The sequence below is a fragment of the Pleurodeles waltl genome, chromosome 5, assembly GCF_031143425.1.
Source record: "Pleurodeles waltl isolate 20211129_DDA chromosome 5, aPleWal1.hap1.20221129, whole genome shotgun sequence".
Taxonomy (NCBI): Eukaryota; Metazoa; Chordata; class Amphibia; order Caudata; family Salamandridae; genus Pleurodeles; species Pleurodeles waltl.
The window spans coordinates 22041536-22060840 of record NC_090444.1 but is presented as its reverse complement, the minus strand read 5'-3'; the positions used below and the strand labels follow the sequence as shown (position 1 = coordinate 22060840).

At 49.0% G+C, this 19305-nt stretch overlaps 1 protein-coding gene across 5 annotated transcripts in view; it reads right to left on the bottom strand.

The window, feature by feature from the left end:
* Positions 1-19305, bottom strand: part of B4GALNT2 (beta-1,4-N-acetyl-galactosaminyltransferase 2 (SID blood group)) — a 302788-nt gene that overhangs the window by 95873 nt on the left and 187610 nt on the right. For all 5 annotated transcript variants that reach the window (XM_069233513.1, XM_069233511.1, XM_069233512.1 and 2 more), the window contains exons 4-5: positions 19075-19181; positions 17649-17686 (exon numbers count right to left, since the gene is read on the bottom strand). In XM_069233513.1, the coding sequence (XP_069089614.1) occupies positions 17649-17686; positions 19075-19181 (145 nt within the window). The remainder of the gene's footprint in view (positions 1-17648; positions 17687-19074; positions 19182-19305) is intronic.

The window sequence follows — 19305 nt, the reverse complement described above, 5'->3', positions numbered from 1 at the left end:
CAGGGTGGGAGCGCTCCAGGGTTCACCAGTGCGAGGAAGAGGCATCTGAACTTTCACAAATTAAGTCCAGAGATGCTTACAATGGATGCAAGTAGTTTAAGTCCACTGCTTGGACGACGGAGATGCGCAGAGGTTTTTGTCCAATCTCTGCAGCATCGGCCCAAACACGCAGTGAGCGCCAGGACGCTGCTATGTAGACTTCAGGGCGCACCGTGCGCTGATCTCAGAGACAGATGGGGATCCTTTGAGGTAACCCCACAACACGACGATCCCCGAAGGCTCCCCATACCACTGAATGAAAGTGCGCACTCACTCGCTCTCTTGGGGACTCTTACGATGGGAGGATGAGTTACAGATGAAGTCACTCCCAGCCTGGGATTCATCCAATAGCGTCTCAGTTCAGCGCTTGTAGATCTGGCTGTCAATGGCATGATAGTGCTTCATGCCATTAAGTTTGGTCCATAGTAGACGCGTGTGCTGTAGGTCGCCCCTTAGCCTTTCTTTCATGCTTTTCCCCGTTTTTGTCTCCTTGCCTGGGTTATGATCAACGCCTGACTTTGTAATGGTGGTCGCCTTGTCTCACTTGTGCTCCTCATAGGTTTCTTGTGGGCGGCAAGTAGTTCTAGCTAGACCCCTTGTGTCTTTGGACTTTACTTTGCAGACACATGTTAAGTGCTGATTTGTAGCCCTCGGGCATGCAATATCCTGCCCCAACTGGTTTCTAAAGGCGTCATGATACATCTTTTGTGTGAAATGTGCTCACTCGGCTATTATTCAAGGCACCGAGTTACATCGCTGATTCAGGATGCCTCTTTCTAGCATGGTGACCCCAACTTTTGGCCTGTTTGTGAGTGTGTGTCGATGTGCTTGATATGTCTCACTGGGACTGTGCTAGCCATGACCCCAGTGCTCATAGTTTGTGGCCTAATGTGTTGGCCTGTGTAGTGCCTAACTCTGTCACTGAGGCTCTGCTAACCAGAACCTCAGTGCTTATGCTCTCACTGCTTTTAAAATGGTCACTGTAGGCTAGTGACTTCATTTACCAATTTCAATTGGCATACTGGACCCCCCTATAAGTCCCTAGTATACGGTACCTAGGTACCCAGGGTATTGGGGTTCTAGGAGATCCCTATGGGCTGCAGCATTTCTTTTGCCACCCATAGGGAGCTCAGACAATTCTTACACAGGCCTGCCACTGCAGCCTGAGTGAAATAACGCACACACTATTTCACAGCCATTTTCACTGCACTTAAGTAACTTATAAGTCACCTATATGTCTAACCTTCACTTGCTGAAGGTTAGGTGCAACGTTACTAAGTGTGAGGGCACCCTGGCACTAGCCAAGGTGCCCCCACATAGTTTAGGGCTATTTCCCTGGACTTTGTGAGTGCGGGGACACCATTACACGCATGCACTACATATAGGTCAATACCTATATGTAGCTTCACAATGGTAACTCCGAATATGGCCATGTAACATGTCTATGATCATGGAATTGTCCACCCCTTCCAAATCTGGTATTGGGGTGCCAATTCCATGCATCCTAGGGGCTCCACTATGGACCCCCAGTACTGCCAAACCAGCTCTCTGAGGCTTGCACCGCAGCTACCGCTACTACCACACAGACAGGGTTCTTCCCTCCTGGGGTCTGGGCAACCCAGTTCCAGGAAGGCAGAACAAAGCATTTCCTCTGAGAGAGGGTGTTACACCCTCTCCCTTTGGAAATTAGTGTTATAAGCTGGGGAGGAGTGGCCTCCCCCAGCCTCTGGAAATGCTTTGAAGGACACAGATGGTGCCCTCCTTGCATAAACCAGTCTACACCGGTTCAAGGACCCCTTCTCCCTTGCTCTGATGGGAAACCAGACAAAGGAAAGGGGAGTGACCACACCCCTGTCCATCACCACCCCAGGGGTGGTGCCCAGGAGCTCCTCCAGTGTGTCCCAGACTTCAGCCATCTTGCTTTGCAAGGTGTGGGGGCACTCTGGAGGGCTCTGAGTGGCTAGTGCCAACAGGTGATTTCAGAGACCCCTCCTGATAGGTCCATACCTGATAAGGTAGCCAATCCAACTCTCAGGGCTATTTAGGGTCTCTCCTGTGGGTTCTCTTCAGATTCTGCTTGCAAATTTCCTTCAGGAATCCTCTGCAACAACTTCAGCATCCTCTGACCTCGGATCAACCACAGCCTGCTCCAAGAAACGCTGTAACTGCAACAAAGTGTATACAAGAGGCACTTTTCTTCAGCAACCTCAGCTCCCAGTCAGCAACTGCAACAGTTTCCATGGTGTGCATGCTCGGGGGGTGGGGACTCCCTGTCTTCATCCTGCACCAGAAGAACCAAAGAAATCTCCCATGGAGTGACAGAGTCACTCCCCTGCTCGAAGCAGGCACCTTCCAAGGTGATGACTGGTACCTCGGGACTCCTCTCACAGCGACAAGCGTGCTCCTAAGGACACAGAGGGTGGAAATCATTGACAGACTGTCCTGAGGTCCTGCTGACACAATTTGGAGGAGGTACGACATTGCCTTCCCCGAGAACGGTGGTACCCCTGTGTACTGTGTCTTCTTCGCCTCCTGAGGCCTCTGTGCACTCTTTGCAAAATTCCTTTGTGCACAGCCTGGCCCAGGTCTCCAGCACTACACCCCGCGACGCTCAACTCAGTGAGTTGTTCTCTGGCAGCGTGGGACCTTCTTTTGTTGTGCTGCATCAACTGTATTTGCACCTCTTTGAACCCGGATCCTGCAGCTTCTGAGGGTGCTGGTTGGCATCCTGAGGGCTCTCTAAAGTGCTGAGAGCCCCCTCTTCCTCCTCACACAGAGTTGAGGCCCTCAGGTCTCTCCTGGGTCCATCTAGCACCATTTTGATGAAAAACACACTTTTGCCGTACCCAGGGCTTTTTGGCGCCTTCCAGTAATCTCATCTGCAACGATCTTCACGCCGTGAGACATCCTTTGCATCATGCAGGAACCTGCTGGCATCTTCTTAGGGAGCATTTCTGCAGTCTTCTACTAACTAGGGACTCTTCTTTTGCACCCTCTTCTGGGTTGGCAGGGGCTCCTGTCCTTCCTGGAACTTCTTTCGACTTTTGGGCTTGGTCCCCTTCCTTTGCAGGTCTTCATGTCCAAGAATCCAGCAGTTGTTCTTTGCAGACTTGGTTGGCTGCTGCAAAATCCCAATCACGAGGTGTAGTTTGTCCTAAGGAAACTTGCAGTACTTTACTCCTGCTTTTCTGGGCTCTGGTATGGGGTAATTTACTTACCTTTACTGTATTCTTACTCTCCCAGCGATTCTGCACACACTGCACTTGTCTAGAGGGTAATTTGCGATTCACATTCCACTTTTTTAGTATATTGTTTGGTTGGTATGTTTGTCCCTAGACTTATTTTCTTCCATTGCATTCTATAGCATTTTCTATTGTTTGGATTGTTCTATGACTATTTACTTGTCTAATTTTGGTGTCTAGTTTATATATTATGTATAATACTTACCTCCAGAAGGAGTATTGTCTCTAAGATATTTTTGGTACTCTGTCACCCAAATAAATACCTTTATTTTTGGTAACACTGAGTATTGTCTTTACTTGTGTATAAGTGGCATTGCATGAGCTTTGCAAGGCTCCTAGTTCAGCCTAAGCTGCTCTGCTATGGCTACCTCTATCAGCCTAAGCTGCTAGAACACCTCTAATCTACTAATAAGGGATAACTGGACCTGGCACAAGGTGTAAGTACCTAAGGTACCCACTACAAGTCAGGCCAGCCTCCTATAATGCCCTTCGGCAAATCAGCCTGATTTAGATTCTGAAAGCCTTTTTTTACTGTACTTATGTACTATTGAATAAGAGAGACCTAGAACCTCCCTGACAACTAAAGATGGCAGGACAGAGGTACATGTAGAGCATCCATTTAACCCACTGGAGGTCTCTTGGCGCTATTGACGGGTAACATGTTTCTTGCGGATCCTATTAACCTTGGAAGACTGAAAGACCAGGTTTGGAAGGTGTGATACCCTGCAGTGGATGCACTGTCCACGGGGCCAGCACTCCTGGCTCCTGAAGTCAAACACTAGTCTGAGGCAAGAGGACACTAGTTGTGGTCTGCGCCCGATGTATTCTCAGTATCAATGCCCTGATCTAGTGGGATCTGCAGCAGTTATTGTCTAAGTTACAGTTTGTGGGAAGGCTGGACAGTAAAATATAGGTTAGAGCTGCATCCCGGACCACAGCTTAGTTCTGATATAGTGGGGAAATGGAGAACGGAAACTGCCTTCTGTAAACAACTCTGCTCCACTTCATGTGTTCTTTGGAAAGTCTGGATTTTGTGGCAGGCATGGTAGCCGGTGTAAGGCTTACAAGGGTGGCTAGTAGCCCACAGTACCCGATTGCCCAGAATTCCATTAAGAACTTTGGTTGCACGGGGCACCTTACGTGTGTGCCCATAGGCTTCGTCTTCTGTGAACTGTCCGTGTAGAGGTATCAATATTGTATTGCAACATTTACATAGTGCCTACTAACCTACTGAGGGCGCTCAAGCGCCTGCCTACATGAGTAGCGCACTGCACCATGTAGGGTGTGTGGAAGTGTATTTGTTTTGATTCTGTGGGAGGTTTTTTCATGCTGTGTACGATCACCGGCTGCGGTTCTTGTGCCTTGGGACCAGGGAGTAGCAGCTTTCAGCAGTTTTGCGTGCTACTTTATGGCATTTTGTTTTGGGTCCAGCGGGCAAGTGCTCTGGCCTGTTGTAATCTCTCTGGCGGCTTTTAACCACGTGCACTACTGCTACTCATTCTTTGTTGTGCTCGTCTTAAATTCTTCATTTTTATTGGTGCATTTTGTCAAATGTCCCTCCTTTGTGCTGAGTTCTCTCTCTGAGCAATTTCACCAAGTGAACATTTTTGTTGGCCATCACACTACCTCACGCTTCTTCTTCTTACAGCGTGTGACAGCCCCTGCTCTGGTTTTGTTTTGCCTTTCATCCCGGCCGCAATCCTTTCTAGACATTCACTCAGTGAGCCAATAACTCTCATGCTCATGGCGGCCGGGGCGCTTTGAATCGGCTCGCTTATGTCAACTGTTTTACTTTTCATTTTCACTTTATGTGACAAGAAAAGTCCAGTTAGGAATTTACAACACTAATAGGTGTAACTGGAGCAAACTCGAGACCCGTTGCATTGCAAACGCTTGTTTTTCTTGTCAGGCGCTGCCTGGGAAGTGAATGAGCGCCTTGTCAGGCTTCAGGCCGAGAGGTGGGCAGTGGAGGTCCGTGGATACAGCCGGCTGAGCAGGGCACTGATGGGCAGACACCCCTAATGCTGCTAGACTGTGGGCGGCTCCGGGGCTCTTTGTTACCTAGGAGTGGCAGAGGGCAGATGCCCCCGCCGGGACCCTAAGGCACTCCGAGAGTGAGTGAACCCCATGTCACCCTGCGGGGACCTCCAGGAGAGCCTGTCAGTCTGCGAGGATGGACTGCTGCTATAGTCTGTGTATAGAGGGGACCCTGCGCAGAGGTCCCTACAAAGGCAGAACTGATCTTATCCACATTCACAGTGACAGCGGTTAGTTGCATCACCCCCAGGCCGCCCCTCTTCACCGATCACACCCCAGAAAAACCTGAAAAGCGAGAAAGCTCTGTTTCGCCCTGGACGTGCCAGCCGCGGGCCGTGCGGGTGAGAGGTGCTTGCACAGCTGTCATTCAGTGGGCCTCAGTCCTTGACTGAGTGAGGGTGCAGCAGCCTAGCCCCGCGTGCTCCCACTACAGCCAGGATCGCCTCCACACTTCTCTAAAGGCACAGCTGCCCACTCCACACCGGAGGCGTTAGGAGGCAGGTGGCACACGAGCTGGCACACTGGCAGGGTCGTCTCCAAACCTTCAGACACTCTCTAATATGCTATCGCTGTGAATTGTGCCCAGGCCTGCCTTGCCAAGGTTTTTTTTTTCCAACAGCAGTTTCCCCCCTTTGTTTGCAAAGTGATCTGCAGTTGGTGCCACTCAAAAGTGCCGCATAATTCCGGTAGCGGCCGGAAGCAGCTGCCCCCCCCTCACCGGTGCAGCCACATGCCCCAAGCACTTCTCAGCAGCTCTGGGGAACGCAGATACCTCAAGCTTCCGCCCTCCTGGAGCTTGTTTCCTCACTCACTTTGGCAAGAAATTACCATATACTATGCCAGACAAATGTAAATAGTTTTAGGCAGTGCTTGAAATGGGAAGATTAAAGTGCCGGTACTCAGCACCGGCCCATTTAAAGCACTGGCTGTAGGACCTTCAACCAGGGCGGGATAGCCGCTGGGGTCCATCTTCCCGATGGCCTCTGCGCTACAAACTAGGGAACGCGTTTCAGCGCCATACACAATTATTCCACCCTTATCAGAAGAGTGCCTGGAAACCGTTCAGATGTGCATATGGCACTATTACACGGCTCTTCTTTCCGATGTTGATACTAGGATGCCTAGACAGGGCCACTGGAATTATTCGGCAGGGTCAGATCCAATTATGAGGCAGGGCTGAATAAATTATGAGGCAAGAAAAAGCAAATTACGTGGCGCAATGCACCACATTTTGTGTTACTATTCCCTCCTTGATTTTGCCTTTTAAGGGTCGAGTGTGTAAGCGCTCTGGCCTGTTGTAATCGCTCTGGGGACTTTTAACCATGCCCACTCTTGCTATTCATTCTTTGTTGTGCTTGTCTTAAATGCTTTATTTTTATTGCTTCATTTTGTGAAATGTCCCTCCTTCGTGTGCTTTCTTCCCTCCCAAGCGATTTCACCAAGTGAACATTTTTGTTGGCCATCACACTACGTCACGCTTCCTGCTGATACAGCGTGTCATGGCCCCTGCTCCGGTTTGCCTTACGTCACGCTTCCTCCTGTTACAGTGCGTGATGGCTGTAGGAAAGTAACATCTTTCTTGATATGTTACCTCCAATTTCTACCTATTTGTCAGTGTGTTTTGCCTGTCTCACTAGGATCCTGTTAGCCTGGTCCCCAGTGCTAATAGTTTGTGGCCTGAATGTGTGTACCTGTGTACTGCCTAACTGTGTCACTGAGGCTCTGCTAACCAGAACCTCAGTGCTTATGCTCTAACGGCTTTTAAAATGGTCACTGTAGGCCAGTGACTTCATTTACCAATTTCAATTGGCACACTGAACCCCCATATAAGTCCCTAGTATACGGTACCTAGGTACCCAGGGTATTGGGGGTTCCAGGAGATCCCTATGGGCTGCAGCATTTCTTTTGCCACCCATAGGGAGCTCTGACAATTCTTACACAGGCCTGCCACTGTAGCCTGAGTGAAATAACGTCCACGTTATTTCACAGCCATTTTCACTGCACTTGAGTAACTTATAACTCACCTATATGTCTAACTTTAATTTACTGAAGGCTAGGTGCAAACTTACTAAGTGTGAGGGCACCCTTGCACTAGCAAAGGTGCCCACACACTGTCCAGGGCCAATTCACCGGACTTCCTGATTGAGGGGACACCATTACACGCGTGCACTATGTATAGGTCAATACCTACATGGAGCTTCATAATGGTAACTCCGAATCTGGCCATGTAAGGTGTCTAAGATCATAGAATTGCCCCCATTCCAAATCAGGTTTTGGGGGCCAATCCCATGCATCCGGGGGGCTCCACCGTGGACCCCCCAGTACTGCCAACCCAGCTCTCTCAGGCTTGCACTCCAGCTACAGCTGCTGCCAACCCCTCAGACAGGTTTCTGCCCTCCTGGGGTCCAGCCAGGCTTGGCCCAGGAAGGCAGAACAAAGGACTTCCTCAGAGAGAGGGTGTTACACCCTCTCCCTTTGGAAAAAGGTGTCAGGGCTGGGGAGCAGTAGCCTCCCCCAGCCTCTGGAAATGCTTTGATGGGCACAGATGGTGCCCATCTCTGCATAAGCCAGTCTGCACCGGTTCAGGGATCCCCCAGCCCTGCTCTGGCGTGAAACTGGACAAAGGAAAGGGGAGTGACCACTCCCCTGACCTGCACCTCCCCTGGGAGGTGCCCAGAGCTCCTCCAGTGTGTCCCATCTCACACTTCTGGTGAATAGGGGATATCACTGGGTAGTTAGGATTACTTTTCCACAGACAAGCCTATTTTTGTGTGCTAATAACTTTGGCACAGTTTGATGAATCTTCATAAAAAGCACCAAAAAAACCAAATACTTCAGCTCCTTCCTGGAAAGTTTTGGGGTGATCCATCAAGCGGGGGCCAAGAAATAGGGAGGTCTCAAATGACAATTTTCCTATGAATTTTCCAAGGATAGCAGTACTACCGCTAAAACTGCTGACTATGGAGCGTGAGGGGGAGTCATACAAAGCAAGGGAGGGGCAGACTAAAGAGGGTGAGGGGGGCAGGCACAGCAAGGGAGGGGCAGACTAAAGAGAGTGAGGGGGGAGCATCTGAGTGGCCAGTGCCAGCAGGTGACGTCAGAACCCTCCCCTGAGAGGTGCTTACCTGGTTAGGTGACAAATCCCCCTTTCAGGGCTATTCAGGGTCTCTCCTTTGGATGGTTCTTCAGATTCGGTTTGCAAGACTCCAGAAGGAATCCTCCACTTCGACTTCTCACCAAAGAATCTGCATCTGGACTCTCCAGGAACTCTACAAACTGCAACAAAGAAGCAAGACGCCTTCTGCAACATTGTATCTTCAGCGCCAGCAACTGAAACTGTTTCCCAGTCGCGCATCCTCTGAGAACAGCCCGTCTTCAGCTTGCACTATAAGAGCAGAGGAATCTCCCTTGGGGTGAAGGAGCCACTCCCCTGCTTCAGCAGGCACCAATTCAATGACGACCGGCTGCGTGGATCCCCTCTCCTGCTGAGCCGCGTGGATCCTGCATCACAGGTGGTGGACTGAAGTGGTCCAAACGGTCCTGACATCCTACTGTCAAACTTTGGTGGAGTTAAGTGCTTGCCTCCTCACGCAAGACAGTACCCCCATGCACTGTGTTTTTTGCAGTTGCCAAGGCTTGTTGGCATCCCTCAATGAAATTCTTTGTGCATCTTGCAGCTCCGGCCCTCGGCACTCCTTCCTGCGACGTACAGCTTCCTGAGTGGTTCTCCGGCGGCGTGGAAGCCTTTGTCGTCATGCTGAGTGGGCCTCTTTTGCACCTTATTTGTCCCTGTGCTTTGGCTCTCCTGTGCATGCTGCCGGGTCTTCTGTGGGCTCTCTGAGTTGCTGGGAGCCCAATTTGACTCCCCCTCCTGGGTAGAGTCCACCTGGTCCTTCCTGGTCCCGGGCAACGCCATTTTCCGCTAACCGCAAGCTTTGCATTTACCAAGGCTTGTTGGCAGACTCCAGCAACGCAAACCAGATGCAATCTTCCATCTGGCATGGTACATCACTTGCACCAACCAGGAACCCAACTCCGTCTTCTTGGGTGCAGTACTGACTGTTCCTCACCAATGGTTCTTCTTTTGCACCTTCATCCGGGTTAGCAGGGGCTCCTGTTCTCCCCAGACTCTTTGGTGCTTCTTGGACTTGGTCCCCTTCTTCCACATGTCTTCAGGTCCAGGAATCCACTGTTGGTGTCTTGCAGTCTCTTCTGGTTCTTGCATAATCCTTCTTTTTGTGTCTGTATCTTGGGAAAGTTACTGTGTTTTACTCCTGCTTTCCTGGGCTATGGGGTGGGTTCTGTTACTTACCTTTGGTGTTTTCTAATACTCCCAGCGACCCCTACACACTACACTTGCCTAGGTAGGAGACCGACTTACGCATTCCACTTTCTTAGTATATGGTTGTTGCTCCCCCTAGACCCATTTCTAACTATTGTGATTTTTCACTAATTGCACTGTTTTCTAACTGTTTTTATGGCTATTTCTGCATACTAGTGTATATAATTTGTGTATTACTTACCTTCTAAAGGAGTATAGTCTCCAGGGTATTTTTGAAATTTGTGTCACCAAAATAAAGTACCTTTATTATTGTAACATTGAGTATTTTCTTTCGTGTGTGAGTACTGTGTGACTACAGTGGTGTTGCATGAGCTTTGCATGTCTCCTAGTTAGGCCTTGGCTGCTCATCCACACTATCCCTAGGGAGCCCTGGCTTCTAGACACTGACTACATTTAACTAATAAGGGATAACTGGACTTGGTATAAGGTGTAGGTACCCACCACAAACCAGGCCAGCCTCCTACATCGGCTGCCAATGGAGAGTGGAGGGGTCATGCACAGTGATGGAGGGGCTGACTATGGAACGTGGGGAAGACACGTACAGCAAGGGAGGAGCTGACTATGGAAAGTGAGGGAGGGACATGCACAGCAAGGGAGGGGCTGACTATGGAGAGTGAGGGGGTCATGAATAGCGACGGAGGGACTGAGAATAGAGAGTGAGGCAGAGGTACGGTTAAGCTTATGCACGTGGAGTACGCTGCAGGACAGGAGTGAGTCTGGGAGTGAATACTGCCTTGGCAGCTGGAAGAAGTGTTAGGGAAAGGGAACTTTGTACCTGGATCCCTGGCACTAAAGTGCCCTACGTAATGAGGGGATGACCTCTCTGTGCACAGGCAAAACATCTTCATTCACACTCAGGGCAGCCAATGGCTGAGCAAGATGCCTATGGGGTATTCTGTGGTGGGCAGAAGCAATACATGAATGACACTACACCAGTCTGGTGAAGATGGCTGACTGAAACACCCTCTATGCCAGCCAACATCACAGTTTGGCTTGCTTGTTTTGTAAAACTTTATTGTTGGGGAAGATATTGGCCCTTGCCAATATTACACAAAGCCCTTTGGTAGGCACTGATCTCCGAGCTATTGGCTTTGGGAGTGCTTGTTTCCACTGCTCTACTTTCTTATGGAATTACCATTCCAAATTGGTAAGCAACATGTTGCCCAGCATGGGCGCCAAAGTCAAGCCTGTCTGCACCTGAACTACGCCAGGAATCCTGGATCTCCCTCCACCTGCTGAAACTATACCGTGGACCTCCTGGGTCCTGGCCCCTAGGAACCAGGAAAACAACGGTGGCATCTCCTCCCCCTAGACCATGGTCAGACCCTCACCTGCCACTTCGCCTGCAACACCCAGACTCGCACTGCACCAGCACAGCCTCCCTTCAAGCCTGCGATGCAACTTCAATGCCTGCTGATCAAGGCTCACTGACTCTGCAAACACGCCACGCAAATCTGGTTCACCTTATGCACGCTCCTGCTGGACCTGATGTTCATCACCAAGACCTGGCTCACACCCCCCTCAGCACCTGACATTGCCTGCACCACTCTGAAAGGATACAAACTGATCCACAAGGACTTCCACAACAAGCACGGATGCGGCATCGCCATCACGCACAAGGATAACCTTCAGGGCACCACCTTTGAAGAGGAAGAGTCCCCCCTCATGGAATACCTAAACTTCAGAATCCAAACCGACGTCAAAACAACCATCAGAGGAACCTTCGCATACAGACCACCTGGACCTCGACCCACTTTCTGAAGAGTCATTGCTGACGTTATTGCCCCTTTAGTCATCGACTCAACTGACTGCATATTCCTAGGAGATCTGATCTTCCATCTAGATGACCTCACCAACCACAACACCACCAATCTTCTAGACAACCCTAACAACATCGGACTCAAACAACTAGACACCAGACCCACTCACACAGTGGGGCTCACACTGGACCCCATCTTCACAGTGAGGGAGAAAATCAAGCTCACTCACACAACGGAGCTCACTTGGACCGACCACCACCTGGTACATTTCACCACAGTCAGCAAACCTGAACCGTCCACCACACCTTCGTCTGCCCTCTCTGCAGATGGGGTAAGGTCACAGAGGCACAATGGACAATCCTTCCAGTCCAACAAACTCAGCACCTCTAACAACCTCGAAAGAGATGCCAGCAACCTTTCTGAACGGATCATCAACGTCGCCAACAAAGTCACCCTCGCAAGGAGCTCCGCCTCCAGAAGACCCAGCAAGCCCGCCAGGTGGTTCACCCCGAGCTATGCACACTCAAGAGAGAATACAAAAGGCTAGAAAGATGGTGGAAACGAATGAGGGACCTCACGGACCGCACCACCTTCAAAGATGCACTGAGCAAGTACCACCGCCACCTCAGACCTCAACCCACTTGGGAGCACCCAATGACCCCTGCTCCCACTACATCTTCAACCGCGGTCAGGAGATCAGCAGCTTCCTCACTCACATCTGCAACACCTCCATCAAGACTGCCACCATCTCAGAGTGATGGAAACAAGCAGAGGTCAAACCACTCCTGAGGAAACATTCAGCCGACCCCAGCGAGGTAAAAACAATACTGCCCTATTTCTCTGCTCCCCTTCCAAGTCAAGGTCCTGGAAAAAGCCATCAACAAGCAACTCTCTGAACACCTTGAAAGAAATCACAGAGACAGCCCTCATCGCCACAATGGACGACACCAGGACCCTCCTGTGCCACAGGGAGAAGGCAGCCCTGATCCTCCTAGTTCGCTACGTTGTGTTCAACACCATCTCCTACTTCACCCTCAACTCAAGACCCCACCACATTGGGATACAAAGCAACGCTCTCAAATGGATCCATGCCTTCATCACATGCCGCACCCAGAGAGTCCGTCTTCCACCCTTCACATCAGAAATTAAGAACATAATTTGTGGCGTCCCATAGGGATCTTCCTTCATGCCCACCATCTTCAATGTCTATTTGGCACCGTTAGATGAGCTCCTACACTCCCATGGACTCAACATAATCTCCTATGCCAATGACACACAACTAATACTCTCCCTCTCCGAAGACCACGCAACTCCCATAAACAATTTCAGCAATGCGATGACACAAGTTGCTGAATGGATGAGATCCACTGCCTGAAACTGAACACCAACAAAACAGAGGTGATCATCTTCAGAAGCAATCCTTCCCCCTGGGATGACTCCGGGTGGCCATCCACGCCCAGGCAACCTTCTACCACTACGGAGCATGCACAGGACCCTGGCAGCATCATCGATAGAAAACGTACCTTCAAACAGTAGTTAATCATAGTGGCCTCCTCCAGCTTCCATAACCTCTGCATGTTCGATAAGATCTTCAAGTGGATCCCCATCAAAACCAGAAAAACGGTCACACAGGCCATCATCGTTGGACTTCCCACCCAGCTCTTCCATCGCTTCCAGACTATTCAGAACACAGCTGCAAGACTCATCCTAGACCTTCCCAGAAAGGCCACATCACACCCCATCTCAGAGTGCTACACTGGCTGCGGGAGCACAAGAGGTGCAAATACAGGGTCCACATGATCACATACAAAGCCCGCCACAACATCGGACCCAAGATAATCAACCACAGACTCTCCCTCCACCAGCCTACCATGGTATTTCACTCTACAACCCTTGCCCTAGCGCAGGTCCTGAGAATCTGATGCAGCCGCAGCCGAGTTCGCTCCTTCTCCTACCTCCCACTATGTCCTGGAACAACCGACCCCCTCCCACCAGCGCACATCGCACACACTCCTCAACTTGAGTAAAGAGCTCAAGACATGGCTGTTTGAGGAGTAGCCACCAACGCACAAAAAACCTCCCAGAATGGCTGGATACCCTCATGGTGATAAGTGGCGCTTTACTAATCCACTGATTGATTGATTGATAAGTACCAAAAAAACTTTGCAAGATGCCCACCTTTGAGTGTGGATGCATGGGCAATCCTCCTGGACCTTTCTATACTTTATGTCAAAAACATCTGAAGAGGATTGCTCTCTCATGTCCGCGCATCCCCACATGCTGTGATAAAGAGGTGATAGGTCTGGCCATATTATAATTAGGGCTCCCCGTTTTCAGTTTCTACTGATTTTTACAGATAACTACAGACAGAAAGCATCATGTTTCCTGTCTGTATTTGTTTTTAAAAGGAGAACAATACAGATAATTTGACTTCTTTTGAGTGACTCTCCATGCTGAGATTGGATGTCAGACAAATAGCTGTCCACATAGTCAGCATGGGGAGTTACAAACTCAATGAGATTTGCTTAAATTACTGCATATCGCAACATGTACTTGTGCTATTCTAGTTGTTTAAGGTGGTGTCATTATTTTGTTATTTTTGGCGGTGTAGTGTGCTAAAAGCTGACAGGCATCAAAGTATGAGTGCGCGTTTATCCTTTAAATCATCTGTTCACAAAACACAAAAGAAATATGGATAAATATAGATAGAAATGTTAAAAAATAAAGACCATAAAACCGGGATCCCTACTTATAATTGAAAGAGCTTTTGCATAATAACGTTTTTGTGTGTGGTTATGAGTAAGAATGGAAAAATGAGTGAATGAGTGCGGGGATAATGGGTGAGTGAGTGAGTACATAGTTGCATGGGTGAAGGTTTAAATGATGGTTGAATATGTAAATACCTGAAGGCTTCACCCATTTTGCAGACGGACGGAGCTCTAAATGTCAAAAATGCAAAAGACCTATCAAGGTTATATCCGTGCAAGGAATACCTGGATGTGCTAAAACACGGAGCCGAGATCATATGACAACAGAAGACTTATCGCCTTTTCTGAAGTGTTTTAAATAGGGCACTCGCTGCAGCACTTGTAAAAACGCCAAGAACCACCTGTAAAAAAACATTCCCATGTTCTCTGAACTATGCACACAGGTAGAGTCCAGCTCCTTACTACTTGCGATTAACAACAAAAGAGTCTCCGGTTTCGGATAGTCTTCAAGAAAATAAAGTTAATGTAATACCAATCCATATTCCAGGCACTTGATCAGTTAATGATTTCTCCATTTCACACACAGACACCAGATGTGCAGTAAACAGAACCTTACAAAGGACACAACAATGCAAAGCGGACACCAAGAGGTAAAGACATGGGGTGCTTTGAATCCAGTGGGGTCTCTAAACCTACATGCCTTACCATATACTACGGATTTACGGGTAGGCTTCCAGAGCCAATTGGAATTATGCCTAATTAACATGTACTTTTTAAACAGAGCACTGGCCCCGGGCCTGGTTAGCAGAGCCCAAGGAACAATCGGAGTCCCTAACCACCAGTAACAGTCAAACAATGGGGGTGATCAGGGCAAAAAGGAGGACTTTCTTAACACACATTCATCTTTTTACCAAGCAGGAAAATAGCATTTGTCATAAATATTGTTATATAAACAAACTGTTTTTCTGCACTAAGAAGAAATGTGCTTCTCTGAGCACTATTTTTATTTTATGTCTTTACAATGCAGCGGACAGCCCGTGGCGCTTTGCAACGCATAACTTTTAGCTATGCTCCCCCAAGCGGGGTTGTCATGAGTCCATTTTAGTTTTGCCTGGGTAAAGGAGTTTAGCTTAGCTCTGTTTTTAATATTCATTCTTACTCATTTTAGAACTGCTTGAATTTTTGAAAAAACGTTTTTATTTTATAATCACTTGCCATTCCATGAAAGCCTCATTATCAGTAATGTACGTACTAGATTGTCATCATGTTCTTTGCTCATGTTAGACAAGAACAGAGTGTGAACATGCCAGGCATCTTGTTATGGGATTGCCAATACAAGTACGTCCCTACATCAGGATGTCTGTACGAACAATAACATGTGCCTTATAAAAACACTTTGAGAGACCAAGGTCATTAGAGGGAGTGCCACCCAGGATATTCCATCTGTACTGCACGTCACCTTGCGTCAGACCTCAGTCTCTATGAAGCCTGACTTGGAGACTGGAAGCCGACCTTGTTCTAAGGTAACGGGGGTTGGGGAGCTTCTCATGGACCCAGCATGAGCAGATTAGGTTTATCATGCCTTGCTCTCTTTAAGGTAGAAAGTACAGTTTGGGGAGAGGTTTGAATATTCATGTTTATTGCATTATGTTGGGGTTCCTATTCACATCACTTATTTTCACAATCCTGATTTTGTTGCTTGTTACATTATCCTAATCACTGCGGCTCATGCAGTCTCCGCAGATTCCAGTCTTTCCGATAAATGTATTAAAAACTCTCCTGCGTCTTCTTTCATTGCCTGTGTGTGTTTGAGACTTACTGCTAAAGAGAGAAAAGGGAAGGCTTGTTCCACCGCGATTTCCCCGAGAGTTTTTCCAGAGTCCATGCACTAGGCTGCCAGAAATCCCCTTTACAATTTTGGTTTTGGGGAGGCGCTTCTAGAGAGCCGGAAGGATTGGGTCAACAGCTGCCAACTGGTGTAGGAGTGACTCAGTCGTCTACAAGCAGAGCTGCTGCCGCCCCTGATCCAGCCGTCTCGTAGAGATACGGGAGTCTCTACAACAGGGTCAGCACTATGCCAATGGTGTTTTGCAGAATGAAGGACTTTGTGTACCGAAGAGAAAGATAACAGTGAACCCTGTGTTTTTTCTCTCATACAGACATCTTAGAGATGTGCGGGAGCGTCCACAAGATTGCTGCCAGTCTGTAGCTCTCAGGCTGCCCAGGCAATATTGAGCGAGATCCTGTGGATCCTCCCACTCCCCACTAGATTCCAGCAAGTGGTCCTGGCATCAGAGCAATGAGGGAGTGGCGCGTTGGGTTTTTTGACCGCTCAGTAGATTTTCATGCCACATTTCTTGACTGCGGCCGCTCCTCACCCACCACCAAAGCAGCCATTTTTGCCTCCAATTTAAATGTGGCGCGTACAACATCTGCCTTTTTTACTTGGCTTTTCTTTGAATGTTGATGTGTAACTTTTAAGAAGCCCTTTGACTGGACCGCTTAGATCGCGATCATGCCATACGGACTATATTTTTCAATGTACAGGTCTTTATATTAAGCTGCACTGTGGATCTCTCATTCATGGCTGCCCACAGCCGTCACAGCAGTTTTCAATTCACTTCTCCTGTTTACAGATTCTATCGACATGCTTGATGACAGTTTGTGCCAGATAGACTACTTTTACTATTAGATTACTAACATTTTTGGTATGCAAACTTTGTGTTTAGCGTGCGTCGGCCGCCCATGCCTGACCTCAGGGCCTGGCTGTGAGGTAAAGCCCTGCAGGCAACCCTGGCCAATGCACCTTGTTTGCAGTGGTCATTGCGTGGCCACAGAGGGACGCCTGCGGAGGAGCAGGTACACGCCCAGCAGCTAACCTGCACTGCTCAGGACCAAAGGTTGAGTGCAGCTGGGGTTGGTTGCCAGTGGAGGTTGGGCATAGGGCCTTGTCAGGAGGCCAGGCCCTGCACCCAACCCCTGCTGCTCATGGCCTACAGCCTTTCACAGCAGATATTGGACACTCGCAGTGGGCTGGGCACTCAGCTAACTTACAAGATGATCAAAAAGTACCACAAATTCACTGAAAAAAGGCAAAGGTTAAAGTGTTGTATATGTGTTGAAATGAGACAAGAAGTAATAATAAAATGCAACCAAAACACTGAAAGACCAAAGAGATAGTTTAGTCCATTAACTAGAATTTGCATTCCCACGATGCTCTGGTTCTGTGTGTGCCGGATGTCTGGTGCCTGTATGATGTGGTAAAAGGCACTAACAGAGGTAAACATCAGGGTTTCAACCAGTAGGTCACTTGTACAACCAAGAGACAGGCAGTGTGGCGACAACTGCTTCTGCTCCATCCTCCTACATGAGGGTGGGATAGAAACTCAGCCACACATGATCCCCAGCCCACAAGCCATACCACAACACATGCACAGGACTAGGTAGCACACACTTCAACAGATCAGGGGCTCTTGGAGGCAAAGTGCACAGGACTGGTGGACACTGCACATCACTGTACCTGAAAGAGCTGTTTCTTCTCCACGTGGACTCCAAGCCCTGGGAAGAGAAATAAACAAGAGCATGTTGGTCACTAATGTCTTGTCCTCTCTCCCACCAGCAGCCCTCCCGGACAACTTCCTTCTGCACCTTAGTGGCTCAGGATCACCAAGTGCAAAAGAAGCAAAAAACATTCCATCTAAACATGTTTAACTCTCCTGTCCTCCCTCTGGGCTACTATTGGGCAAAAGGGTCAAAGGTCGTAGGTAAGTGCTAGCTCCAACCATTGTCAGCTAGACTGGATGATTGGCACTCGCATCAGGGGGAGTTGAAGGGTCGGGCATGAAACCAGAGCCCAGACTTACTCGATAGTCGCGCAGCGCACTGCAGCAGCGAAAAGTGCTGTGCTGCGTGAGAAGAAGAGAGCAGGAGAGCGCCGTACTTACAGAGATATGTCTCTCACCCCCCCACAGCGCCAACGCACATACATTTGCATCATAGAGCTAGGGCGTCTGCTTGGGTTTAGCATGTGTTGTGTACTATAAGGGTATTCTTCCAGTACAAAATACTATGCGTCGACACTTCAAAGCGTTCCCCATTGCGTGTGTGCCGCACAGTGCCGCACGCATGCAAAGGTGGAAAAGAAAAGAGAAATAAAAACATTCCTCCTTTTCACGCCTGCTTTCAAATGGTGTTACCTTTTGCTGCTAAAACCCGTCTACTATTGTTTGTAAATAGGGTTTTGTGTCAAAAGGCACACGTGGTTGCATGGCAATGGCCTTGCAGGACTCATGTGACGCCCCTTTCATGTGCGTTACTTTTAGGGTACTTTCGAGCACAAAACAGGGTTTGCAGTGGAAAGTAAATTAGGAAAAAACATTTTGTGCTGGTAAGCGTCACAAATGTTTGTAAATCTCCCCTCTTGTGTTGTGACAAAGGCTTCTGTGGTGCTGACATCACTCAAGGGATCCAGGGGGAGGCGGGGTACCTGAACATCAGACAAGCATGCCTTGGCAGAGGCCACCGGTGGATGTCATGGGCATGGCACCAGCATCTACTGAGAAAGAGTCCAGATGGAGAGGGAGCATGTTGGCATGACTCCAGCATGTTAAGACCAAACCAAGCATCTAGACAGACCACAGACAGTACATGCCATGCAACTACAGGCACATGTGTGTTTAACATTGGATGCATTAAGTGTATCACATGCAGGAACCACCAAAACCACCACACAGAGTAACCCAGCATGGTGTCTCCATGGTGATGGTGCCACTCAAATCAAAAAGACCAGCGTTGTCACGAACAGCACAAGCACTGCAAAGCAACACGCGTGTACATGCCCGGTGCGCCTGCGCAGTCTGGGTACAGGGCGTTATCGGGGTTCAGGGGCACCCTTGTCTGGTCCCGCTCAGATATCAGGTGGCCAAGAACCAGCGAAAGAGGATTACCTGGAAGCAGGATGGTGGACAGGGGCACCAGCTCCACGCCATGGACCGGGTAACTCAGCGGGGAGTTGGGCTGCGCGATGAGCACTTCTCGGGGACTGGACCGATACCTGCCAAGAGAAGAGAGAGGAGGGCTGGTCAGGAAGGCACCTGTGCCAAGAAGTACCAGAGATAGATCACATTTCCAAAGCAAACCAAGAAGGTGCCAGTCACCACCATGAGACGTCAACTGAA